We start from the raw sequence: 27,647 nt of genomic DNA on the forward strand, positions 1-27,647 counted from the left end.
CATCACATGCCTTGGTGCTTGTAGCAAAATGTAAAAAAACAGTAGAGAGAAGGTGGGTCCCCATGCATGCCGGCAGCTCTGGAGAGCCACCCAGGCTTCAGTACCCAGCATGTGCGGAGGCACCCAGCCTAGGCCCATCCAAGCTGCACCTAAAGGCCCATCACCAAATGGTGCATGTGGAGGGTGGGCATGGAACTGCAGGAGCTACACGGAACACAGGGAGCTTAACCTGGGCTGCAGGTTATCTCCTGGATCGGGGTATGGGGATGCACAGCCCACGCTGGGGGCGACAGTGCACACCCTAGAGCGCTTCCCCGCCACCACGCCCATTGCCCGCAAAGCCTGGGGCAGCTGGTACAGGCTGCTCCGACCCCTCGCGCCAGCCAGGGGTGATGGAACAAGCGGCCGAAGCGCACCGCGCATGCGCGGCAGGTGCTGCCTTTTTCCCCTCCGCTCCGCCTCGCAGTGTCTTCCCGGCGTGCTCCGCGCGCGGTGGCGTTGACGTCACCGCCGCCCGGTCCCCGCCGCCATTGGCCTTGGATGGTCTCTCGCTCCATCCCGGCTCCGGGCCAGCGGCGGGGGGCGACGGGCCAGGTCCCAGGGCGCGGCGCGCGGGCGGGGATGTGAGGAGCCGGACGAGGAGCGACCGCACCAACCCTCCCCCACCCCAGTCTCCCGAGCCCGTCACCCCGGACCGAGCCTGAGCGCCCCCAGCCCGGCCGGTGCGCCCCTCGCAGGCGGAGCAGGCCCCGGGGTCAGGCGCTACCCCCCGCCCCCCACCGGAGGGGCCCGCCTTTTCTCCGTGCTCCTCCCCGCTGCGCGGAGGGGCCCTGCCCCGCTCCTTGTCAGCCACGGGGCTCTGTACATGAATTATGTCTGCCACCAGCGTTGACCCTCAGGTAAGTGGCGCGGCCCAGGTGGGTCCCCCTCCTTCCCTCCCTCCCTTCCCCGGGGCTCAGGGTCCTGCTCGTCTTCCTTGGGCCCCTCATCAGTGGCCATCTCCAGGCTGGGCCCGACCAGCCCTTAATAATAATGTTGCTACCTTCTCTCCATACTGTTCCCTCCCCCACCGCCCACCCACCCCCAACGCTGTTTGCAGCGAAGACAAGAGCTTTTGCAAAACTCACTTTCTCGTCTGTCTTTGTTTCCCTCTTGGCAATACTGGGCATGGCATCGCAGCGACCGAAAGGACAAGATAATAAAGGTAAGGCCGGTGCTGGGATTTTTCCACTTCACTTATTACTGCTGAAGGGAAAGGAAGCAGGCAGGCCTATCTGGGTGAGCCAGTAGGTGGTCTTTTAAATTCTGTGGTGAAACGTGGAGAAGAGTGACGGTGTTTAAAAAGGGAACCTAGTGCTTAAGGCTTTTTTTTTTTTTTGGCATGCCACTGTTTTGTAAGGTTGTACAGTATTAAGTATTTATTAAAGTATTTTAACAAATACATGTTGTTACAGATACAGTATAGGCCCTAAACTTTAGGGGAGTCATTTACTTAAATAAGTAAAAAGTACCCAAACTTATTTTAATTTTCTCCTATATAATTATTTTTGGGACTGGTATTGGCAAATGTAAGTGTATAGATCATGACAGGTGGCACATTGGTGCAGGTTTTTACATGAAATACATTTTTCTTAGGCAAAAAAACAGTTCTCTGATATGCTTTTGTCACTTCTGCAGTATATTGTCACAAATGAGACTGCCGAAGCGCACTATCTTTCCAGTAAATGCCCTTCTTTAGGAACTGTTGTGCATGTTACTATGAGTGCGGCCAAACACACAACTACTTAAGAAGAGAGAGGAAACAGGCATTCCTTTTGATTTATATAGGTACTCTTTTCAGGGTAGAGATTCTGAATTTTTACATCACTGGTGTGTTTCATACAGCTGTAGTCCCAGCGAGCTCTTATTTTGCTCCAGTTTATAAATACACTGCTCTTGCGATGCATGAGTTTTTCCATTGAGTCTCCTGACATTATTTCACTCTTGCAGACTTCTTTGAAATGTTCACTTTTGTTTTGTTTTTAGCATAACGTTTCTTTTTCCATTAGCAGTATTTTGGTTTAGTTTCCTGTGAAATGCTTGAGCTACTTTCCAAAGACTTATTGCATATGCTTCAAAACAGATAATGGAAATTAAGTGTGAAGTGACTTTAATAATTTGCTTATGTAGCTCCTACCAGTTGTGGATTTCACTGTGATTTACACATATTTCATAATTAAGTTTAAAATATCTCTGATGTATCAAAGTTTCCACTCTCTTTTTGGACAAGAAAACCAAGGTTTGAATTTAAAGACTGTATATATTATTAGTAAGTCAAACATTCTACAGCCAGTATTTTACTGTGCCATCTCTGACATAATTTTACTGTATTTTTTAAAGAAGCTGCTTAGCTTTTAGAGATGTTTGTATGTCCTCCAGTAGTTCTCACAAGCTTTTGTCAAGGGATGTCTGTTTGGTTTTAAGATATCATGGGGTGGGGGGAATTTTATATGTTTACTGAAATTATGGTTCCTCTGACTCTGTAGCTGTCATTCAGATCAGTTTTTGTAAGCAATAGTGACATTTAGAGTGCATGTGGGAGTTTTCATTCTGGTGAAATCTGACCCCATTTGCCTCCAGGGGTTATTAGCAATGCCACAAGAAAGAAGGGAACTAACTTACTTCTGTCAAGTTACTCTAGGGTGAATTTCTTTACTGGAAACATTGTCAGGCAACCTGATATGTTGCAACTTTTTGTTTTAGTACAAAATGGTTCTTTGCACCAGAAGGACACAGTTCATGACAACGATTTTGAACCTTACCTTTCTGGACAGTCAAATCAGGTTAGTACCTCTCTGTTTTATGTTAGTGGGTTTTTAGGGACATGTGCTGTATGCCTTGTCTATACCTAGATGGATCGTAGCTTTAAAAGAAAATAGAAACGACTATAGTGTATGAAGTGTTATTGACTAATGGTGCTAGAATTTTAGTTCATAATACTTGTATAATTATTATTTGTATCTAGTTTCCTCACATTTGGAAATGAGGCTGTTGCGCTCATCTTAGTTTCCACTGGCATTTACCAAATGATACAATTCCTGTAAAATCTGGTATAGTTGGCAGCTTGTCAAGGGCCATGGAGTGTCAGTTTTTTAATAGAGAAATCCACTATTATTGCAGTCATTGGTGTTCTACCTCTCTAGGACTGGTGGAAATAAATGGTAAGTGCCACAACATTACTTAAAACTCTTAAAGATGCTACGACAAGGACTGGTATGCCTTAAGGCCAGAAAGCACCATCATGATCATCTAATCTGACTTCCTGCACATCACAGACCACAGATTCTCACCCACCCATTCTTGCAGCATGCCTCAGTCTTTGAGTTACTCAAGTTTTTTCATGTTCTCATAGCCATTATCTTGAGGTAATTAACGAGATCTGAGCTTCTGGAAGGCATTGTAAAACTAGTGTAGCTTGTACAGTCACATGTGATTCAAACCAAAAGTGTAAATTAAATTTAGCTAAAAATTCTCAAGAACAAAAACTTATTCTGTGACCAAAGTATGGTGGAAATATAATTACATTGTTTTGATTCGTGTTTAATATTTAAAAACTTAATTGAGAAGCTGATTTTAAGCAATTGAGCTGTTAAAAATAATGCTTAAAAGTTTAAGTATCCACAAATTTCAGAAACTAGCTTTCTCCTATCCTGACTTCTGTGTCACAGAACTTAATGCAATTGTGTGTTGTTTTTTTTTCCTATGTAAAATAGGAAGTCAGGTTTGGACTACTAGTATTTTTTTCGTGTGAAAATTGAGCTACAATATTGGATTGTAGTTCTAGTGATTAATATATTGGGGCTTTATTGATGGGCAGTGCTGTTGTACAGCATTCAAATTCAAAAATGAAGAAGCCAGACAGAACGAGAAGATCTAATAAATGATAGACTGTAGATTCATGATCTGTTAACACAAAGTTAGCAAAGAGAACTGAAAGAGGGACTTAATAAGGTCAAGGATAAGTCTGCTGAAATATACACTAAAAGACTTCCTTCACAGTTTCTCTCTCTCTGTGGCATAAAGCCAAACAAAATAGACTGAATGCTTTGTTGAAATGCTTGGTGAAATTCTTTATCCTTCTAGAATTCATGTAAAAAGTTTCCACACGGGGTGGTTAAATGGTGACAATCCAAGGAATTTGGTTAGGATGGCTTGGAGAATGTACATATTTCTGGAACAAAACACCTGTTGATTTCAATCAGTTATGGTAAAGCAGCCTTCTAGCTAGAGCTATAAAAACATCATGCAGATTAGCTGAGGATGAAAGTTAAGCCTATTGAGTCTGAAATGTTGGTGATACCAAAATGAAAGTGATTTTTTTTTTTTTTAATTATTGATGCTTACATTTTTGAAGACAGCGAGAAACACTGTGGTGTAAAAAAGACATTGATGTACCATGGTATTGGACAAAATAATGCGTCAGAAAAATGTCTTCCTGTGCAGAATATTTATTCCTGTAGTCCAGGCACAAAAAACATTACTGTAGAAAACAAAACTGGAATTGAATGTTTGCCTTTTAGGGAATGTTCTCATCGTTAAAAAGTTTAGTGTACCTTCTACTGTTAGAACTCTATGAATTAATTCTTTGCATGTGATTCAGGATGTTCATTTCCCCATACTTTCAGATGTCGTGAGAGGGATTCATTGAAAGGATGAGTTGTACAGATCACTCTGTTCACTGAATCAGGTTTGGTATTGAGTACTAGTCTTGTTAGGAATAAATTTCTGCATAAGTTTCAGAATGATTTTCTTTACTAAGACTCCAGTTGAAGCTTATTTTCTACTTCTTCACTAATGTTGTTATTCCCAAGCCATAGTTAGGTTCCAAACTTGGAGTCTGTCAGCCTACTGTTAAGAATCTTTTTATGGTCTGATCATGAGTAAAGAACATGTAACTGGTATTTGATTCCTGCTTATTTATGACAATTTGCATTGTATGATTCACTTTTTAAAAATCCTCTTGATTTTTTTTCCTTAAAATAAATTGGAAAAAATGGTAACCATTTTACTTTCACTGAATTGTTCTTAACGTCTTGTAGTAAGTATAGTGACTTCAAAAACTGAATGTACAGAAGCATCTGCCATTATGATTGACATTTTGTCTATATAAGAAATAACCCCCCTTTCCTTCCTGCTCTGTTTTAATGATGTAGAACCATTTTAAAGGAATAATGTCAGCTGAGTTACATTTGTCCACTTCTTTTCCTTAACTTGTAACATCTAAATTTGCTCTAACTGAAGTAGACCCGAGGGAAGGAAACTTTTCAGTTGTGCTTTGTGCATCCGATGTCACTCTTTTTTATAGATATCTTTGCACTGTATATTTTTCCCCCCTGCCCACTTATTTGGTTCATGAAGCAAATAAGAAAAAAAATATTATTATAAAACTTCAAAACACTGACAAGGGAACTAACTTAAAACTACTCAACTTGAAAGTTCACCTTCAATTTTTGTGTGACCAGTAAAATACATATACTTGCAAAATCTGTCCCTCAATGTAGAAGTGACATCAGAAAGTAACCCTTTAATCGTGGGTAATTTTTTTTACTTCCCATATACTGATGCATAATACGTTCTTCAATGTAAATTCTCGTGAATGTGAAAAGCCACAGAAATACTTAAGGGAGTTTTTGTTCTTTTAGGGCAGAAGAATAAACCCAAATCCTTACTTTACTCTTGTGGCACTAAGAAGTTTTCTTAGTGTTTTCATGACACATCTTGAATTAACAGAAGCAAATACAGTAGGTTACTTGTGAAAGCCAATTTTAACAAGTAATCATGTCCTTTGCTATATAGCGTATAGAAGTGACTTCTATATGAAATCAGCCTCAGCTCATCCTAACCCCACCTCTTTTTTTCTTTCTCCCCAAATATGCATGCTGTGATGTTCTTGAAACATCAGTTTCTTAATAATTTTGTATGGTTGTGGAAATAACTTGGATTTGGTCCTCCTTCGGGGCTGAGGATGTTTTTTTTTTAAAACGTATTTCACTCAAACGAACTTGCTGAGGGTCAGAGTTTCAAGGAAACGTATATATTTGCTTAACATTCATAAAATAAGGAGTTTCTTGATTCCTGGGAATGCTGATTGCTGCACAGTTTGGATGAGTCCACTGACAAGAAATGTTAATATAGTATTTTGTAGTCTAATGCTCCTGTTGTATCCAGCAAGTAAAGCATCGTAGGTAAAATATACCTGCTTTGAGGCACTCTTTAATTTTTTGTATGCATTGTTTAGGAAGAAAGGAGGAATGAGAGATTAGTCTCTTTGAGTTTTAAACAATACTTCAGCTTCTCATACTACCTCTTCACCTTTCTCAGATTTGCATTCTTTCTTGCCATGATTTTGTATTGGCAGTTTTTTGTTTGACTTATTTAATAAGCTGCATGATTTCTGCAGTCCATTATTTCTATTTGCTGCATCTACATTTTTCTCAACTTTTAATTTGCTGCTGTTGAAGCCCCACCACTGACTTTCAGACCAAGTGGCTAGGATGTGCTATAGCCTGCATGCCTAAACTTATCTGCAGGTGACGTAGGTCCACAACAGACAACTTGTAGACAAGAGCCAGGAAAACATTTATCTCGTGTTGAAGTTGTTAATTTTAAGCTTTGGTGGTTGTTTTTCCACTAGGAATTTAATCTTAAATTTATCACAGAAGATTTAGTCTTTATTTGTACTTCTGCATTATTATGTGGTGGGGAGTTGAGCAAGTTAAAGAAACAGTTAATTGAACTTTTAATAAGAGAATATAGGGGGAAAAACCTGGAATGCTTAATTCTAAAAAGCTGTTAAGGGGTAGGGGACTCGCATGATGAATTTCTGCCTGGAACAACTTTAAGGCAAAATCTCTGCTGCCACAAGCCAGTTGATTTCTCCCCCACCCCCCCACCCCACCCCATCGGATTCTAAAAGATGATTGGACCGATATAAGGAAAAGCTGGTGGGCGGAGTGCTGAGCATCTGTAATTGGACCGCTTTGTGGGGCAATGAGACCTTGGTGAAAAAGAATAATTTGGCTGTCTTGAACAAAAGCTGTGTGATTTACATGCATGTCAGATGCAGAATTTGGGTTCTGTGTATTTGTACCTGTTGCATGTCTATAAATGGTGATTGAAGTGCAGTGCCTTGATACTACCAAGGCCCCAGGTCTTATTTAAGTAAATTCCACACATCTGGTCTTTGACATAAATTTTCAGCGAGAGAAGTCCAGTGGACTAGTCATTGGATCTCTTAGAACTTCACTTAGGTGGTACAAATGCAGAAAAAATACACTCCCAAACTTCTTGTCTATTAGAATTATGAAGCCATGATAACAACACCAGAGTTGAGTGTAACCAGCTAACCAGCTTTTTATTATATGCTTCATCTTAACAAAATAAAACCATTGTACTTAATATTTCTTCTCTGTAGACTTCTGCAAGAAGTCCTTTGTATGTTATTTCACAATTAGAAAAATGATTTGATAAGATGTATTCTACTCTACCAGCATCCTTACATCTTCTCTAAAGTCCTCTCTACCTTTTTGGTATACATACTCCAGATTAACTAATAGGTCTGGTGTGAGGGCCATGAAAACTATAAACTGAGTTCAAACAAAAAAGCAGTCAAGTAGCACTTTAAAGACTAACAAAATAATTTATTAGGTGAGGTGAGCTTTTTCACACGAAAAGTCACCTAATAAATTATTTTGTTAGTCTTTAAAGTGCTACTTGACTGCTTTTTTTTTTTGTTTGTTTTAATAGTACATAGGCTAGCATGGCTATCTGTTACTATAAACTGACTTGTCACTTCACTTGTAAGCTAACCTTTTGCAGCTGTGTTTTGGGGTAGAGGCCTATGCCCATGTGGAGCCTCATTGAGTCTAGTCTTTGTATTTAGTTGAATAATACAGTGAGGGTGGATGGGAGAAATCTTATTGCTTGATGCTTATTCAAGAACAAATCCTTGACTTTTTCAGTATTATAAATAACTAATTTGATTCCTTAACCCCTATATGGCAAATGAACAGATTTCTTCCAGAACTATTTTTTCTGCCCAAGTACATAGATATTTGTTTTAAATCTACTTGTACTTTGAAACTTCCTCAAGGGTAGCATGTATGATACATTTTAAATGCTTATGCTAATATACAGAGTCCCATTTACAATCAAGCTTGAATATAGCAATATTTTAAAGTCAAGTATTTGTTTCTGCACCCCAAATTTCAGTTATCTTTAATATAGTCCACAAAAATTCATAGCTCACTAAGATTATACAAACCACAGTCAAACTGGGTAAAGCCAAATGATTTATTTCCCCCACTCTTTGGGTCTAGTATTTATTCAATAACACATGGCCATTGTGACTCTAATGCAGTCACAAATACTAGTCAGATCTTCCTTTTTCCAAACCAGATTTGAAGTGGTACCTCTTCCAGTCATGTGCAATATCTGAATTTACAAATTAAAAATGGAGTTATAATAGTAATGGATCTGCATCAGGTATATAGTGCACAGTAGTAGGACAATATTCAATTCTTAACTTTTGCTTACAGAAATATTAAGATTATAACTTGAGTTGTACATAAAAATATTCTGAAAAGAATGAAGGCTGCACATATGTAACATGCAAAGCAATTTTTCATATTCTGCAAACTTTTGTGCTATTTTCACATGATGATTTGGTAGTATGTACTACGTTTTTGTGTAACTTCATAGACTTAGAATATGATGTAAGGATTATATGAAACAAATTTCTTGGATGTATTATGCAGCAAAACTTGCTCATCTGTTCATCTTTCACTTGGTTTTGAAGTTAAAGTGATGACTAACTTTGTACAAATATAACATTCTGAAAAATGCAAACTATCTAAATTTTCATATTCAAATAGAATTATCGTCATTTTTACGTCCTGTTAATTTCTGAGATCTGTTTTTTCTGCCTTTCATAATTTTTCTATAACCATTGCATACTGTTGATTAAACACAATATATTAAAATTTCAGAACAATATAAATGTATGTGGTTTTATGCTTATAGAACAAGTATTTTCATGAATTAAATCAGGAATTTTTGTGTTCAGTGAATTACCTAAAGCATAGGAAAAATTAATTTGAGGCCTTGGTGTCAACAAATATTCATCTGAGTGTGGTAGCCTTCCTTTAAAACACTAGAGGAAGTGCAGAAAGAGACTGAATCTTGTATATTCCTATACAAAAGATGCAAAGGCATCAACTTAGACTGAAGTCCATGGAATACTAAGTTTTGTGCAACTTGGAGTTTGAAACAAAGGTTACTACGTATCAGTTTTGTATTTAGTTGTGTGCAAATATTAGTCATTTGTGAAAGTGCATATATCTGAAATTATTTTTCTTGTCTTTAACAGAATAATAGCTATCCATCAATGACTGATCCCTATTTGTCCAGTTATTATCCACCATCTATTGGGTTTCCTTATTCTCTCAGTGAAGCACCATGGTCTACTGGAGGAGATCCTCCTATCCCTTACCTCACCACCTATGGACAGCTCAGTAATGGAGACCATCATTTTATGCATGATGCTGTTTTTGGACAGCCTGGAGGTCTGGGAAATAACATCTACCAACACAGATTTAATTTTTTCCCTGAAAATCCTGCTTTTTCAGCTTGGGGAACAAGTGGGTCCCAAGGACAGCAGACTCAAAGTTCAGCTTATGGGAGCAGTTACAGCTACCCACCTAGCTCCCTGGGTGGTACTATTGTGGATGGACAAACAGGGTTTCATAATGATACTTTAAATAAAGCACCTGGAATGAACAGTATTGAACAGGGAATGGTTGGACTTAAGATTGGTGGAGATGTAACAACTGCTGCTGTGAAAACTGTAGGTTCTGTTGTCAACAGTGCTGGAATGACAGGTACGCTCTCTGGTAATGGTGGATCCGGTGTAAACTTGCCAGTATCTAAACCAACCTCTTGGGCTGCTATTGCCAGCAAGCCTGCAAAACCACAACCTAAAATGAAAACAAAAACTGGGCCTGTAATTGGAGGAGCTTTGCCTCCACCACCTATAAAACATAATATGGACATAGGTACTTGGGATAATAAAGGTCCTGTAGCAAAAGTTCCTGCCCCCCAGCAGATCCCATCTCCTCAATCTGTCCCACAGCCACAGCAACAGATTATTCAACCTATTCCAGCTCAGCCTCCTCCAGTGACGCAGCCACCATATCAAAGCCCTCAGCAGCCACCTCAAAACCGCTGGGTGGCTCCTCGCAACAGAAATGCAGCTTTTGGCCAAAGTGGAGGGACTGGTAATGATAACTCAACTGGTGGTACACAGCCTAACTCTGTCCCAAGTGGTGAATCCCATCCTGTTCTTGAAAAACTGAAAGCTGCTCATAGCTATAACCCGAAAGATTTTGAATGGAACCTTAAAAATGGACGTGTGTTCATAATAAAGAGCTATTCTGAAGATGATATTCATCGTTCCATTAAATATTCTATTTGGTGTAGCACAGAACATGGCAACAAACGCTTAGACAGTGCTTTCCGTTCCATGAATAGTAAGGGCCCAGTCTACTTACTGTTCAGTGTTAATGGTAGTGGACATTTCTGTGGAGTAGCAGAGATGAAATCACCTGTGGACTATGGCACCAGTGCTGGCGTATGGTCTCAGGACAAATGGAAGGGGAAATTTGATGTCAAATGGATCTTTGTGAAGGATGTGCCCAACAACCAGCTCCGACACATCAGACTAGAGAACAATGACAACAAACCAGTTACAAACTCCCGTGACACACAGGAGGTGCCCTTAGAAAAAGCAAAACAAGTGCTTAAAATTATTGCTACTTACAAGCACACAACCTCCATCTTCGATGACTTTTCCCATTATGAAAAGCGCCAAGAAGAGGAGGAGGTGGTGCGGAAGGTAAATTTGCTTTTTTAGAGAGAGAGAGAGAGAGAGAAAAGAAACAAAACCTACATTAAAAGTGTTAATGTTGTCTTGGGAGTGCCTCTGTGGGGAAACTAAGTTGAGATTCTAAAACATTTATCATGTATTTAAACATGGTTTTCCTGAGTCTCTTTTAATACTAAAACAAAACCTTGTGCTTCAGTTCCATTTGTAGTTTTTATAGTTTTTATAGTTTCAGATAAAGTTTGTTTTTGGTTTTGTAAGCCAAAAGTAAAACATACAAGTAAAGTATGTTACATTCAACTCTACTGGAAGTTGAAATTTTATTTTGGGATTGTTAATGTTATACAGAGCCTGTGAGTGTTTGAGAGTTGGCCAAGGTCATGGATTGTCACGGAACCACTCTTACGGATTCTGTCAATGATTAAGTATGAATCCAGTTCCTAGTCAGATTTTGTCACAACTTGGCAACTTCTTGGTGTTATCTTTGAGCTGTGAGGCTAAGGTTTAAATAATCACTGACCTCTTCTTGTCCCCTTGGTTGGCTTCTCCAGAAAAAGAGTTAAGGAAAACCACAGTGGAAGAAACTTGTGTTGTTGCTCCTGTTACAGCTGTTTTGTTGAATAAATGAAAGATTCGAGTCCTCGGGACTACCTTAACACCTTCCAACACTTAGTCACTGGGTTTGTTTTTTTTTTTTGAGTGTAGTGTTGAAAGGTTAGAAGTCTCCAGACCAAAAGTTCCATGTTGATTAGCCTATTCAAACAAGGAAGTGTGATTATGAAAAGACTAGCTACTTCCTTGACCCTTGCCTCAAGTGTCATGTCAATGACTCTGTATGTATACTAAGGGTTGATTAAGTAGAAGCTGTTAGAATGTAATGGCCTGCTGACCCTTAAAATGGTTTGACGCTTTGGTTAACGTTTCAATGTATAAGTCTTTTTACGTGTCCTTGGAAGTTTAAGTTTTCCAGTTCAGCTTAGTGCATTTTCAGAAAACCCCCACAAACTATACTGTCCCTTGTGTCAACCAATGACAGTGGTTTCAGGCCTCTCTTCTCAGGATTAAGTATTTCCTCTTGAAGTATGTCAGTCCTTGCTAACTTTATGATTAGGATCATATACTAGATTGTGAATTTAGCTTTCTATAGCTTAAGCCTTTCTAATCTGACACTCTCATCTGGCAACATCTGTAATCCATCATGATTCTAGTTAGCCAGATGACCACGCTTATCATGAGTGTGGCCAAGTTTCCTGTGGTCCCATAAGGTTAGTTTACAGCCACTGTCCTGACTCCCAGTGTTCTGTGCTGTTGTTTAGCTGTAATTTAGCCCTAAATGTTTTCTAAGAGCCCAGTAACAGAGAGGTAGCTGTGTTTAGTCTGTATTCTAACAAAACAAAAGAGCAGTCACTTTAAAGACTAAGAGCCCAGTAAGCAGTGGAAGTGTTTGGTAATGCTGCTAGGCAATATTGAACTCCTGTGGTCCATCAAATTCTTTCGTTCAGCACTCGTCAGGTGTCAAACTAGAGAAGTTCAGCCTGTAGCTCAGTATACTTTCTCCACCTCCTCATTATTTGGATTGTCATATTCTTCTTCTGTTTACAATTAAATATATAAACAAAATGTGCCTGTCCACAGTACTACTTTTTAACAGAATCAGGATCAGTTTTTCAACAATTGTTTTTCTCTCTCTCTCAATATTGAAGAACATTTGGGATTCAGTTTAATTGCTAATGCATTAGACTTTTTTTAATATTTTGTGGAGGTATAATTTCTTAGATATATCTAAATAGCTTTCAAAACTGAGCAGCTTTTAAACAATAAGAATAGGCTGAGGAAGATGACAGATGATCTAGTGAAAAAAGATATTCAGACTGGCAGTCAATGTAAATTATATTCAGAGAGGAAAACATCTATTTTTAACCTAAGTGTAAACAAGTTTTGGCAGTACAGTAGCTTACTATCTGTTTCCTTCTAAGGCATATTAAGTCAAATTTTTTTCTTACCATTGAATAGCACCTGTTATTGAAATTTAGCATAGTTCAGAACTCTGTCTTAAACAGACCTTTCATTAGAATTTAAAACAAATATATACAGGAATCTTTTGCCAATGAAAGTAACTTTCGGTGCTGGTCTTAAGGATTTGCTTTGTTAGTAAATATGTATGTCAGACTGAACTGTAAAGGGTTTTCAGGTGGCTGTATCTCTCTATTCATCTTAAATATCAAATCATTTTATTTAAAATCTGTTTGTTGTCATAATTACACAAAGATGGTGCTTTAGAAGTTTACCCAATTTAAATATATATTTTCCTCTCTTGCTGAGCATATCATGATTTTATGTGGAAGCTGCCGATACCTTAAGAAATATTTAGAGAGAGGAGGAAAAAAAAAACCTTTTTAGACAGTTTTCTCTCAAATATGGGTAGTGTTGCTTTATTGCTTTAATTACCAAGGGCATGTGCAGAACATCTTGCTTTAGGAGTTAATCACCCTCCTTGCTGCTTATTCTCCAACTAACGTTTAATGTAATGTTGTGGTACTACATCTTGTAACTATAACATGTCAAATGAGGTTTGTGACCTCAGATGGGGACTAAACAGCATATTCTAGTCGGGTAACATTTATCGAAGCATAAAAGATTCATTCAGGGTCCTCTGCAACACTTAAAAGACCTGGTTTGCCTTCCATGGGATGGAGGAAAGATATAATTGCACTTGTAGCCCTGTGTACTGCTGAGGCAAGATGCGGGAATAATAGAACTGTACTGGTGCAGCTCCAATGGCCTAAAATGGTACATTTGGTGGGGGGAGGGCTGTTGGTTGCTGTTCCACCTTGTATAACAAAATATCAGGAAAGGCTGGGCATGGATTCGCTCCTGCTTACCACCTCCGAATTTTCTACTGAAAGCCAGTTTACTTTTGTTTTTGTGCCAAGGGAGGGTGCTCTTTTCACCCCGGGTAATCCAAGATAATATACTTAATAATTTAGAAGGATGAAAACTTCTTAATATGTGGGCAGACTTCTTTAAATAGAAGGTTTAATGTGGCATTAATAGTTCATGAATCACACTCAGTAATTACACTTGCTTTAAACTACAAAAGCCTTCTGGCAGAATCAAAAACCTGATGACAATAGCTAACAAAATAAACTCTTGTGTTTAAGTGTATTTTTGTTTTGAACAAATTTGGACAGTTGGCAAAGGGGCATTTCTGTTCCTAGAAATCAAAATGAAACCTTTGTGGATATCCTATTACGCTGATCATAGCTAGCTTGACAGACTAGTGACAGCCAAGAATGCCAATATCTTGGAGACCTGAGTTTAGAGACTCAGATACTACAGAGAGGGGAGGTCTGAAGTGTGCAGCTGAGGATGTGCATTACACCTCAAGAAAGCAGTATAATTGTTTGGCTGTTAAGTTTCCCACGTGCCCATTTGGGCCCTGTTTAGTATTTGACAGATGTTCCTAGGTATGTGATAACAGCCTAGTGTAGTAGGACTGTTAATGTGACTTTCACATTTGTTTGACTGGTAACAAGTTAGAGACACACTGAGTTATTTACAACAGGCTGATGTGCCAGCTAACAATTCCCAAATTCTAGTCTGGAAATGTTGGCTTTACTGAAGGGGCAACAGTGACAAGCTCTGGGAATGCTGCATGCCCCATTTCTTGCTGGAAGGTTGACTGATATAGAGGCTTTCAGGATGTAGGATGAATGGCATTGGTGTGCATGTTGCTTGCCCCAACTCCTAAATGTAAATCATGACAGTGCTTACACCTTTGCATTTCTTGATTTAATTATGCTATGGTAGTCCTTTTTTTGTAGTCTGCATTTTGGTCGTAAGGAGGAGGAATGCTAACTAAGATTTAATTGAGTCTCATATTGGCTGTTTTGTTCCAGCTCTGTCCTTTTTCAGACCCTTAGTCTCAGCTTCATTCCTCTCTGCCCCACTCCTTTCACTTGTACGTTCATTAAGCCTGTCCCTTTCTAACTTAACTTATTTTAAAAAGTGAATTTACCATGCTGTTTGCTGCCATCTTAATCACTCTGCTTGTATAGCATACACCTTCCCCCACCTTGTCTGCCTTGTCTATTTAGATGAGAGTCTTGAGGCCAAAAAGCATCTGCAGCTCTCCATTTGGGCATTGCTGAGAAGAAGGGGCCCATTCTTGGTTGACTATAAAGTAACTCGCTACATATTTTAGAGAGTGTCTGTTCGATCAAAAATTCCTACTAAACAGTATGAGCTAGGACCACCAAATTCAGTATACAGCTTGCTCTTATCAAATCTTAAAGCAAATTAAGTATTTGTTTCGTACCAGGAAAATGGAATGTGCCTGGACTAGGATTGCTTCTCTTGAAACCAAGCAGAAAAGAGAATCACCATGGCAAGGAGAGTCCTCAAAATTGGCATAACTGAGTGAATTTTGAGAGTCAACCAAGATGAGCCAGAAAAATAGGATGAACCTGGAATAGGATTGCTTTTCAATAAAACTTACAGAAAACAGATAAAATGGAGAAATTTTGGAATAGTGCTCTGGCTTGGTTTGGCACACCTAAATCCATGCTTAAGGTTTGAAAACTAGGAGAAAATTTTATTGGAAACCAAGTTAACTGTAGCCCTTTTTTGTTAAAACAGTGAATAAGAGTTTATAGGAGTGAAGAAGAAAATACTTAATGGAATACCCATTTAAAAAATTAAACAGACAAATGTTAACAATCCTCTTTTAGAAATTGGAAATAAAAATTAATTTAGTAAAAATAACTTTTTTTTAAAAAATACAGTCACTTAAAGCACGTATGTTTTTTCTTTTTATTTAAAAAATCATAGTTAAGGACCCAAGTAATGCCCGGTAAATTTGCTAGCAGTAAACTATTAATAATTCCTGTGACACTGGCTCTGTGGAAGGGTTGACGGTACTGTCTGGGAGCAATAAGTGCAAAACTATATCTGGTTCTTGTATGGTGTTGGAGGCCTTTTCTTCATCTCTTTAGTGTTTACTGTGTCTGTTTTTTTAAAAAAAAAAAAAAAAAAAAAAAAAAGCTTGTTTTCCCCCAAATTGTCCAGCTGCTGAACTTCTCTCTCATCTTCTTTACTTTCATTAATAAATTATTGATAACGTCTTTCACATTTGCAGTCAGGTCAAAGAACAATATATTTGTGAGAACCTGTAATTAGTTTCCTGTGGAGCAGCATAGTTTACTGAGATGCCTTCTATTAAGCTGCGATGCATCAGTATGTCTCAGATTGGGCTACAGTCCCTCTTTCTAAAAGGAGGCTCCAGATTTGTCTGGGAGACAGCACTGTGGGTAAAGAAACATACTCAACAGCTCTGTCCTGTACTTTCACATTACTGCGGGGGAAGCCTAAAATGGCTCTTAGAAGGAAGCTGGATGGGTTTTTTTACTGCTTTGAAGTATAGGGCTGAAGGCTCAAGAAACAGTCTGTTCTCTGTTCCTGTGGTACTTGATCTCCAGTGCTTAGGCAGCTTCTTCCTGCTAAGCCAGCAAGAGATGCCTTCAGGAGCGTGTAGGGTTGTTTTTTAAGGAAACAGGGATGTGGAAGCAGGGTGGATTATTTTTTTTAAATCACCACTGTTAGTTGTTTAAATCAGTTCATGGCAAAATTTTTGATTTAAATACTGTTCTAATCCTGTTTATGCATTTTTACTTTGTTTTCTCTATAGTTGATAACCACTAAAACATGTAGATTTGCAGCTATGTCTGTTACAATATATTTGGTGCTACTTTTTTTGTTAAGGAAGAGAACATACTATATACACATTTGTATAAGCAGTTACATAAGTTAGCATATGTTTGTTCAGATTCCTAAATTTTACATTTGATAAGAAATGGTGTCATTCACCATTATCTATGTAGCAGTTAATTAATCTTTTATTAGTTATGTATGTCAGACTACATTTTGGCAAAAAAAGTATTTGTACATTTTTAGTTGAATTTGAAATTGTATTTGACTAACTTAAGTGTGGCTGGAAGCTAAGAAAAAAGCTTATTTTTTTCCTTTAAAAATGAGTTTATTATACAAAGGAAGGAGTAGCTGTAGTTTCTTGTCACTGTGTCAGTCAAGATTTTAGAACTAGTAGATCTCATCTTCTTAAATCTCTGCATTTTTATCTGTCAGTTTTTCAACATTGGAATGAGCTAGTAATTGAATTGATCTAGTACAAACAAATGAAGGAAGTACTTTCTCCACACCTCTATGTGAGACTGCTATTGTCAAAAATTGGTTTAGTGCTTTAAGAAGCTCTTGCTTTCTGTGCTCATCTTGTGGCTTCCAATTCAATCGTTGGACTTCATTTAAAATTTTGGTAGTAACAAACACATACTGGAATATTTTTGTAATTTAAATTATTTTTAGTAAACTGCAGTAACTACCAGCCTTTAATATAGGTTGTTATATTTAAACTGTTTATTTTTAAAAAAAAAAATACCTAAACTATCCAGTCTTATAATTTTTATCCACCTTGAGTGGGAAGCTAACAGGTGAATAAAATAAACCTTCAGCTGTCTCTCCCCATGTGAGCTTCAGAGCTTGTAGGGAGAGGAGTGGAGAGGCACCTCTTGGATGTCCATGGAAGGTCTGGGTCAGCCTGGGCTGGTACCAGGAGCTGGAAGCCTCACTCCCGGCCACAGCAGGTCCGTGGCTGAGCTGTGACTGGGGCACAGGTCCACACCATGCCAGATCAGTGGCTGGAAGAGAGGAATCTTCCTGTCGCAGAACTGAGCGACTGCTCAGTGGTTAATAGGCTGCTGCATGGCTATGCAATTCACAGGGAACTTGGGCTCCAGGTCTGAGACTCTTGACTGAGAATATGTTGGTTGCAATTTAGAAAACAAACATCTGTTATTGGCGGTTAATAGCCAAACAATGAGAACAGTGCAGCAGGGAGGGTATAATAAAATGAAAAAACCAAAACACCTTACCTGTTACAAATCCTCCTGATTACTTAAATTTTCACTCTTAACTTAATTTTGTCCTTATGTTTATTTTTTGCTGTGGAAGATAGAAATACAATAATCATAAATGTTCATCAGACTGTAGCCTGAAGATGAAAACATATGTTAACCCAGTTACAAATGCAGTGTTATTCCATTCTGTCTGTCACAAGTTTAAAATTAAAATAGTTCAACATGGTAGGAAGCTGAGTGTAGATAACCCTTTAACATTCCGTTTGGAGAAAATGTGGAGGGGATCAATGTGAAGAGGCTCTAAATTGAGAAGTCTGAAGTAATTGGTCTGAGAAATTTATGCAAAGGTTATTTGCATTCATGATTATTTTAATTTTAAAAAAACTTGTTTTTTTTATTTTAAATGTTAAAACTTAAAAATAAATCCTTCCAACAGTCTCTTCACTCTCGCAGGAGTTCCATCTTCTGTGTCTGTCTGTCCAGCTAATACAAAAGCTGGTCACAGATGCTACAAGACTAGTCTATCCAAAAGGGCTTTTTAACTTCTAATCCACTTGTTGGATATAGTTATTTGTTGAGTGGTCATTCATCTGAACCAATGCTGTATCAGTAGTCCCTCAAATGTGAAGTCTTGTTAAACTGTGAATCTTAATGCTTCATATTTTCCATTATGCAAATTATTTGCTTTAAGGTGTATGAATGGGTACAGTGGAAATAATCCTGTAAATGAGCCCTTCATCTTAACAACTCATGATACTTTAAATCTGCCTGTCGTTGTTTTTATCTAAGTAGAAAATTACATCATTCCACAAAAAAAGTTAAAATATTTTTCACTACAATTTTTGATTTACTAAAAACAGGGAAATTAGCAATCCCAACTAAAAGAAAAAGTCATAAACTAGCAGTTTTAGCTATTAAAAATCTCTCACTTATTGAAAAGGTAAAATGGTATTTTTTGCTTTCCATAGCTGCTCTGCTCTGCTGGAGCTCTGAATTTGCATTAATTTGCAGGGATATTCTCTCAGTGTGTTTTTCAAGAGGCTGTTACTAACAGTTCTCATTGTCTTGCTTTTTGCTGCATTCTCCTGTTTTTGCATTCTTGAACTGCTCTGTGTGATCAGAGCTCCCTGTAAGCTGAATGCTTGGGTGGCTGCCCAGCAGAGATTCAGGTGCTGCCCAGCTGATTAGCAGAGTGCCCACAGCTGGCAGAATGTGTTTCTGTTGGTGATGCACATTCTTCTGTGCACGTGACAATTTATTCTGCACATGGATGGAAAAAAATTAGAAGGAACATTGTGAATGATCTCTTGTTCACTACTTCCTTGGAAGAGTGGAGAGAACTGCTCCTGGGTGTCACTCTTGTAGAGTTCAAGAGTCTTCTTTCCACATTTACTGCATTGGGGACACAAGTTAAAGATTGCCTTTTTATAGGTGAGTCCTTTCTAGGACAGCAGGGACCAACCTGTGGCTCTCAAGCCACATGTGGGTTTTTGAGCCATTAAATGCAGCTGTTCCTCCTTAGACCCCTGCACCAGGAGTGCCGCCTGCCTCTCTGAACATGCACCCCAGTGGCTGCTGGGAGAAGTGCATGGCAGCAGCGGCTCTGGTGGGTTGCTGGCATTGAGTTAGAGTGTGTGTGTGTGTGTGTGTGTGTGTGTGTGTACACGTATGTGCGCGTGCCTGCCTGGGGGTGGGGGTTTGTGGAGGGTGCCTGGCCCTGGGGGAGGGTATTAAGTTGTGGGGGGCGGGGTGCTGGGGGTGCCTGGCCCTGGGGGATGAGGAGGGCATTGAGACACTATTTTTTTAATCTGGAGATATATATATTATATCTCTGCAGCTAGATAACTACAAACATTTAGTTTTAATCTCTTTGCACTCTATCCATGGTTCTTAGTTCCCTAACTTTTTGGCCCATCCCTGGTCTAAGGCTTTTCCTTAACTTACATTTCATTTCCCCTTTGGTGGTGATTCTTGGAAGCTCAGTGTAACTTCAGTGAACCCCTAGCTTTTATTTTGGTCAGCATCCTAGCTTCCTGCAAGTCTTGCTTGCTTCATCCAGCAGCATGTTCTTTACCAGATCCTTGAAGTCTTTCACAATGTCTTCCAGCAGAGTAGTAAGGTGAGTAGCAGAGCTAGAAAAGGTTTGAAGCAAGTTTCAAAAGTGACAGGTACTTAAGAGCTGAAGTTCTGTTTTAATTCAGTAAAACTTAAGGTCCTATCACAAGCACTTTTGCAAAATGTACACATTTTTTGTGGATTCCTTCAGTTGGTTTTCTGCTCTTAACAATCTGGGTGCCATTGTAATAGACAACTTGGTTTAGATAACAAAATATTACAGATCTTGTGTTCCATTACCAATTTTAGTTTTCACATATTTAGATTCTCTGCTGTAGGCCTCACCTGCTACCACTGCTGGGCCTGAATGGTTGCCCTAGCTCAGAGGTTTCCAAAGTGTGGTCTGAGGGAGCTGTAGCCATGTGCACATCCTCTGCCTGGTTGCAACACCATTATCAGGTTCATGCCTGGTGGCAAGCAGGGAGCCCCGAACCTCGAGGGCTGGATACGGTTCATGGATGAGAGGAAGCAGTTCCATGCGCTGCTGCTCCCCCCAAGCTGGGGAACTGCCAGTGCAGGAAACTGCTCACATGGAGGCTGTCTTCACTGGTTCCATTGATTGATCTGGCCTGTGGGAAGGCCCTGAACTTTGGTTTTCCCCCGACCCCTCTGTGGGGTTGTAACACAAGGGAACTGATGTGTCTCCATTGGGGGCCACATCAGTGTGGCTTGTTTTCTGTCTTTTTTGCCTCTCACTTTTGTGTGCCCCCCCCCCCCCAGTTGCTTTCTCTGTGGATCACGGGCTCCTGACCAAAAGATCCCCACCCGTCTAAATAAAAATAATGTTGAAACTTATTTTAGACATAAATTAATGTTTTGTTTTAATTAAAATTTAAGCTTGGTAAACTAACATGATACATACAATAACATCTAAATATATTCATACACACCCCTTGTTATAGCTGTGTGTTTATGGTTTTATGCTCTGCTAGCATAATATGAATAATTTAGTAGTTAAGGTATTTAGAGAGAAGTCCAATTTGTCATGCATGGGTGGTTGGTTGGTGGTCCGTGGAAAGGTTTGCATTGGGTGGGGTGGGTTACCGTCCAACCTCTGCTCTAGCTGCCTGTACATTTGCTCTGTGTGCATTCAGCCACTCCACTTGAAATTTCAGGTGTTCATTTAACTTCTGTATCCTTGTATGTATCAAATATGTAATATGGAAAATAATTGCTGTTGTAATTTTAAAAATTACATAGGGCATCAGACAATTTTGGGTTGCATCACTAAAAGTTGGTTCATGTTAAATATTTTTTTCTGACTTAGTTTAAACTTTGTTTTTGTTTTTGTTTTTTACAGGAACGGCAGAATCGAAACAAACAATAAGAATAAACATATACAGTTTATATATATATATAATAGAACTGATATTAAATTCAACTATGAAAATCAAATCTTAAAATGTATTCTGGTGCTATATCCTGGCATCAGGAAAAACTAAAGCTTTCAGTTCCAATATATCTTCTTGTGCAGGGGGAATTAAGTTGTTGCATCTTTAAGTACATTGTAGTTTATTTTTGCCCAAGTGGATCTGCATTAATTTGTATTTTTCTATGTAAAATGCTGTAGAATCCTTTTAATAAAGGTGATCTGTTCCTATTTTTTAAGTTTACTAAACAATTGTACTGACCTAATATGGAACTAAAGTATCCTAAAACTGTCAGTGTTTCCCAAACACTTTGTTTTGGCACAAATTATGTTCCTATTCTGATATTCATCTTAATTTTGTATATGATAAAACTTCTCTTCACCCCAAACCCTGATTCTTCATGGCAGTCTTTACAAAACCATTGAGCTTTGTCACTTTGAGAATGTTGTTTGAGACATATGGCATTCAGAATATTGAAATAAATTCAAGTTAAAATCATTTCAATTGTACAGTGATGCTTTTAAAAATGCTAACAAGTCACTTGATATTTTTCTGTCTCAAAGAAAATCAAAATCTGTCAGTGAAATTGTTTAATTCTGAAAATATTTCCTTCACGTTCTGTTAACCAGTGCTTCAGTGTGCATTTGTTATACCCGTATCTAGCAGAGAGGAAGTGGGATGCTTTTTCTCAACCATAATTCTGCTCTATTGTTTTTCATAGCTTAATAAATAATAATGTAAATGCTATCAACATTGCAGGGGTTTTGGACAATGTGTTTAAATCTGTTTCAGCTTTCAGGTGTTATTAGTTAATTGCAGATCATTTTTAATCTTTCCCTTTTTTTCCCCCAAAATCCTAATGCCATTTAAAGTTTTTATACCAATAATGCTGAGCTTTAACGTAGAAACTAATAGTATGGACAAAATGATGGATTATGCCTCAGATGTTTAAAATCAGCTGTGTATGTCTAATTTTTTTCTCTGTTGGATGAGTAAAAAAATGTTTTAAGAAACTGAATTTGCTGTCATGTTTTTGTGGAATGAGGGAAATATTGAAGAACTCGTCACCAACTGGAGTTTCAATTAAGCATGAAAATTTGTGCTTATGCCTGTTGCTCTAGCACACTGAATCTGCACGTGTTTGTTTGTAGAGGATCTTTTACTATATTAGAAAGCAAATTATCTTCTGAAAACTATTTACTCCAAAAGGACCTCCAATTTTAAATAAAACTTAAGCTGTATCATTTAGACTTGTATTTAGAACGTATAACTTTGTCTCTGGACTGTCACTGCCTGTAAGGACTCATGGACAGCATCAGAATAACTTTTTTCCTCTAGGAGACTACAAGCCTTAATAAACAATACATATTTAGCAAGCATGATGTCATTTTCATTATTTCCCTATGCTCAAATGCCTGCCTGTGTTGTATCCATGTTACTCAACCTCCTGAGGCACAAGATGAATTAGAGTAGTTAGCATACAGGTAGAATTCCAAACATCTGAGGTGGTTGAACCACATTTTCTCTGGCAGGGATCTTTCTTGGAAATCATTTAGTAATATGTGTAAGCTACTTTTAAGTATTTACTCCAAAGTATGGTTCTTGTGCCTTTATAACTGACAACCGCTATACTTTCTAGTCTGCTTGTATGGCAGAAAGCTTAATAAGGAATTGTTAGCTGGTCTCTGGCATTCACTATCCGTACAAGGAGGTTACAAACATGGATCAGCATGACGAGGAAAGAACTTTGAAAATTAGGACTAAGCCAAGTAAAATTCTTTTATGTAACCTTATGACTTTTGAAAGTGTTGCGCTGTTCCTTTGTTTTTTGTAGGGTTTAACCTGGTTCATTTTAAAAAGCTCCTTTTTTGTTTCCTCCCATTTCTCTCCCCCCCCCCCCCCCCCCCAAAAAAAAAAAATGTCTGTTCCTCTAGCCCTGCTGACAAGTTGGGCTCATGCAACCAAACATTCCACAGCCAAAACTGCAGTTCTCTTTAGTCCTCAGTCAGCTGTCTAACGCTGATAACAAGTGTTTTGTTTCCCACTGAATGTTTAAGTATTGCTGCTTTCATGCTGATGTTGCTATCCTAGAAAATAAATGTGTAGTGTCTTGAAGAATAAAACCACTGTGGCTGGGCTAGTTTCAGTTGCAAGCTGATTCTGTGTGTCTCCGCCTACTGTCCTTTTTGAGGGCGACACAAAACTACCGCCTGGAAGTTGCTGTATTGGGCTTCTTTGCCCGACATTGCAAAGTGGTGTGGTTTACAACTGTAATACTGTGTAGTCATGAGAGTAATGGCTCAGAGAGCTTCAATGTCACCTGATTGAAATCATTGCTTTCATCTTTGCCATGACCAGCACTAAATTAGCAATAAACGCTAAATCCATAAATACCAAAATAAACTTTTTTTAAAAAAGCTATCAAGCCTTTTATTTCAAGTTAAAGATGTATCCCATTATGTATTAAGTTTTATTTCGCTACTTACACAACATTGAAAGGGGAAAATACCTTCCATTTACAATAACTTATTTTACACATAATCAGAGAGGTGTAACCTTGTTCTGTTAATTCCAATAAAAATCCCAATGGATGTTGCTGTACAAATTTATCTTGACATTTACACTTAAATATAATTCCTTTTCAGGTAGGTGTTGAAGACTAAATGTGCAGCAATGGTCCTGTCCTGTGGAAAGTGTGATTATTGAAGTTAAATCAATTTCTGCGCTTCTGCTTGGTCTAATACAGCATTTTTGTAATGCTGGAAAGTATGTTTGCTTGCAGAATGAGAATTTTGTATACTTACTTTCTCTTGTGCAAGAGATAGGCAAGCTGTACTGCTCTGGCTGGCTATCTTAAAGCAGTGGTTATATTTATAGACATCAGAGCATCAAAGTGATTCATGACTGCAAGTATAACTGCATCCAAAGGTAACATTACTGGTTTTCAGGTGCTTAACTTTCAGGTTGGATACACTTGCTGCTGATGAATGATGGCTTGGTACAACTTGGACTTGTATGAGAAATGGAAGGGAACAAACAGAACCAACTGATGTTACATTAAGATTGAAACAAGCTGACAAAAGCAAGGAAACAGTAGAAGTGGTCACTGTTGACTTTAATTTGTGTGTAGAGCACAGTAGCAATCTGGGTTTGTTTTGCTTTTTAAACTTGAGTGTTCTAAGAAAGGGGTCTGAATGTGAAGTGCAAATCCAAAGGTGTTTTTCTCCTGACATTCCACTAGTCTCTTGATTGTAAAAGGTTACAATTACAGCTTTACAGCAAACCCAACGAACTTTTATCTGTAGCATTTTTAAGTTAGCTTTATTACTGAATTTAATTCTGCCTAGCACTTTCTTGTCTATTAACTTCCTATGCATTAACCATTGAGTTACTCATAGATGTGCTACAGGATTGAAGCTAAAAGGGACAATATATGTTTGTGTTAAACTGATGACCACACATTAGGGAGGTGATAACTTATGTGAATCAACATGGATCTTCTTTTCCAAGCTAGTAATGTGTGGTGGTTACCTTCCAGCCTAATTTTTTTCGGGGGAGGGGAGAGAATTCTAGCTACTAGAGGCAGTAGAATAATTCTAGCCCCAAGTCAGTCTACAAACTTCAAGGAAGTTGTCAGCCCTTCTTGTACTACAAATAAATAACCAACACCCCCCACCCCACCCACACACACATGTGCACAGCAAAAAAAAGGAAAAACAAGCCCTGCACTGCAGCAGTGGTGCTATGTAGGCACATGTATACGTAACAGTCTAGAAATGGCATAGGACTTCATTTGAAATGAAATAGCTGAATAACCATGAAAGTAAGGCAAGAATGTGGAAGCCAAAGCATTCCCTTTATTTTAGAACTGGTCTTCTGGCTGAACTGGTGGTGGTCCTTGTGTTCTGTTGAATTTAGCAAACCTCTCTTCTGAACATCAAATCTGCAGCTTATCTCAGCTTCTAACGCTGCCCTGTAGCTCCTCGCCACTGCTGCTAGCCACGGTCTCTTGAGATGAAAAGGGGCCACAGTAGTTTCAAACATAACTATAGTGGTGAACTGTGCAGAGTCTTATTTAGCAGAAAGATGCAATTTTTAGGGAAATACTGCATTTTAATTGGAAATCAGCTCCAGTAACACTCCCAAGTAATGGAAATGCAGCTTCCTTGTTCCAAGCTCTGTTGTTCTGGGGAGCTTGAAAAGGTGATAAAACATAAATTTGCCTCTTGACATATTGTCCATCATGATCCTGAACTCTTGCTTTAACACGTCTCATGAACCGATCTCATTATAAAGGTTAAATGTTGCCTTTTGTAGATGGGGAAAGCAAAGCCCAGAGACATGAAGTGACTTGATTCAGCTGGGGCAAAGATGGAGAGAACTCCAATTTTTTTAATTTTGATTTGTGATGCTCTGTCCTATATGCAGAATGTGGCTCTCCGCCATTTTGAGAGAGTCTGCTTTGTGTTTCTCAGTGTCTCCATCTAAATTTGATTTTCCTGTTTGTATATGTCATTAGCTTTCTATCCTTCATGTCTTCACAACACTTCTGGTGGGAAAATCCATCACAACTGAAAATTGCATCCCCGCCCAAGAGTTTTTACTGATGTTTTTAAATGCTGGGAATGGCTTGAGGTTAGAGGAGAGGGCTGGGAGTTCAGAGGAGAGGTTCTCTTCCTAGTTATCATAGGTTTGCTGTGTGATTAAATTTGCATCTTTCTTTGATTTACATGAGGATGATCTTAGTGACCTTTTACGAACCCCTTTTGGGGAAGTTGGGGAGGTCTATGTGCCTGCAAAAGACTTCAGTCTCCTCATACTTGTTTGCCTTCTAATTTTCCCCCCAAATAAATACCTGAAATTACAATTGAACCATATAAAGTAGAGCTTGTCATTTTTAATGCATGCTGTTTGTTCAGCAAATAGAAGCTTGCACAGCTGATGTTTGAATTACTGTTTACCACTTCTTGTTCAGTTACTTTTAAATCTGTTTTAATGCTTTTTGTTGTCTTAACACTAATTGGCTGATAACAGGCAATGAAACTTTTTTTTAACCTGGAATGGTATCATGGTGATAGGCTGTTGGCAATGTCCTCTTCAAATAGATTCCTAATCCAGTAGCAAAAACCTTAATGCAGAGTTGAGTTGAGGGTATTCACTCACATGTTGTTCCCGTGCAGAATGTTGGGTTCAGAAGAACACAAGTTTCTTAAAACTGTAGGAAATACAGGGGTAGAGGTGCAGTTTTGACCAGCTGCTGCCTGTTGTGTTAAAAATAAATATAACAGCCAACTTGCAGCAACCAACGCAAGTTATGAAATCTTTATGGCACATGTGTACAAAGGTTCGCACTACCCAAGGGAGCACTCGTGATAGTTCTCTTACTGGGTGCCAGGTATACTATAATCCTGCCAGGCACTGCACATCCGTGTGGGTGAAGAAAATGAACGTGTTCCTCAATACTGCTCAGAATTTGGCTCTTTCAAAAACTTAGCAGGTGCCAGGGAGTAGAAAAATTGACCGGTTGAGACCGCGTTCTACTGTGCACTGTGTTACTAAATCTCCAGTGCACGGGTGTATAAAGATTCAGATTAGAAACATTGGTGGTGGGGTGTTCATTACTGACGGCTGTGGATTTAGGGTCAAGCCCCTGGCAGAGCCCTGGGGAGAAGCACTTTTGGGGGCATTGGTAGAGCTGAGGGGGCAGGGGCCCTGGGATGCATGGCTGGGAGTGAGATTGCACAATTGGTGCAGTGCAGGGTGGTCAGGATGTACAGTGGGGGAATTCCAGGCCTCTCTTTACCTGAAGTTTTTGATCCTCCCTCCATATACTCATCCCTATTTATCATCTAGTAACCCTCATCCCCTTGTAGTCTGCCTGATTCCCCCACCCTCTAATTTCTTTTCTGTTCTAAGACATGTTCATTGATATAATTTTAACCTAGGTACTTTGATTACATTCTCCCAAACTAAAATTCTTACCCAGGACTCGCATTGTAATGAACACCAATGACTCAGTCCAAAGCTGCTTCTGTTTTTCTTAGGTGAGGGCTTGTAATTAGCTTGTCTTTAGCAACAGAGTGAGTTCTCAGCACTCCAGGTCTGTGATTTGTCCAGCCATTAGTCAATACTTCTTCATGTCACAGTGCAAGATAGCAGAAGGAACCCATGATAGGGAGGGGGACCGTTACTTAGGTAACGTGCCCCAAATTTGGATCACTAATGCTATCCTGCACTGCCCTGAGGCACACCAGATTTCAAAGCAATCAAATTAACTGTTTGGATCTTTGAGCACTTACAAAAGTTGAGTTTTAA

The 27,647-nt window shown here is 38.9% G+C and overlaps 1 protein-coding gene across 1 annotated transcript; it reads left to right on the top strand.

The window, feature by feature from the left end:
• Window positions 1-495: 495 nt before the first annotated feature.
• On the top strand, window positions 496-22,350 carry YTHDF1 (YTH N6-methyladenosine RNA binding protein F1). The gene is made up of 5 exons (XM_075011418.1): window positions 496-899; window positions 1,180-1,204; window positions 2,743-2,822; window positions 9,407-10,930; window positions 21,263-22,350. The coding sequence occupies exons 1-5, from the start codon at window positions 873-875 to the stop codon at window positions 21,287-21,289; spliced, it is 1,683 nt and encodes a 560-aa protein (XP_074867519.1). The 5' UTR covers window positions 496-872; the 3' UTR covers window positions 21,290-22,350.
• The last annotated feature ends 5,297 nt before the right edge of the window (window positions 22,351-27,647 follow it).

Source organism: Carettochelys insculpta, chromosome 17 (assembly GCF_033958435.1).
Source record: "Carettochelys insculpta isolate YL-2023 chromosome 17, ASM3395843v1, whole genome shotgun sequence".
Taxonomy (NCBI): domain Eukaryota; kingdom Metazoa; phylum Chordata; order Testudines; family Carettochelyidae; genus Carettochelys; species Carettochelys insculpta.

Coding starts and splice junctions, on each gene's coding strand:
- YTHDF1 (XM_075011418.1), top strand. CDS start 873: ATGTCTGCCACCAGCGTTGACCCTCAG. Junction 1,205..2,742: donor GAAAGGACAAGATAATAAAG/GTAAGGCCGGTG, acceptor TTTTTGTTTTAG/TACAAAATGGTTCTTTGCAC. Junction 10,931..21,262: donor AGGAGGAGGTGGTGCGGAAG/GTAAATTTGCTT, acceptor TGTTTTTTACAG/GAACGGCAGAATCGAAACAA.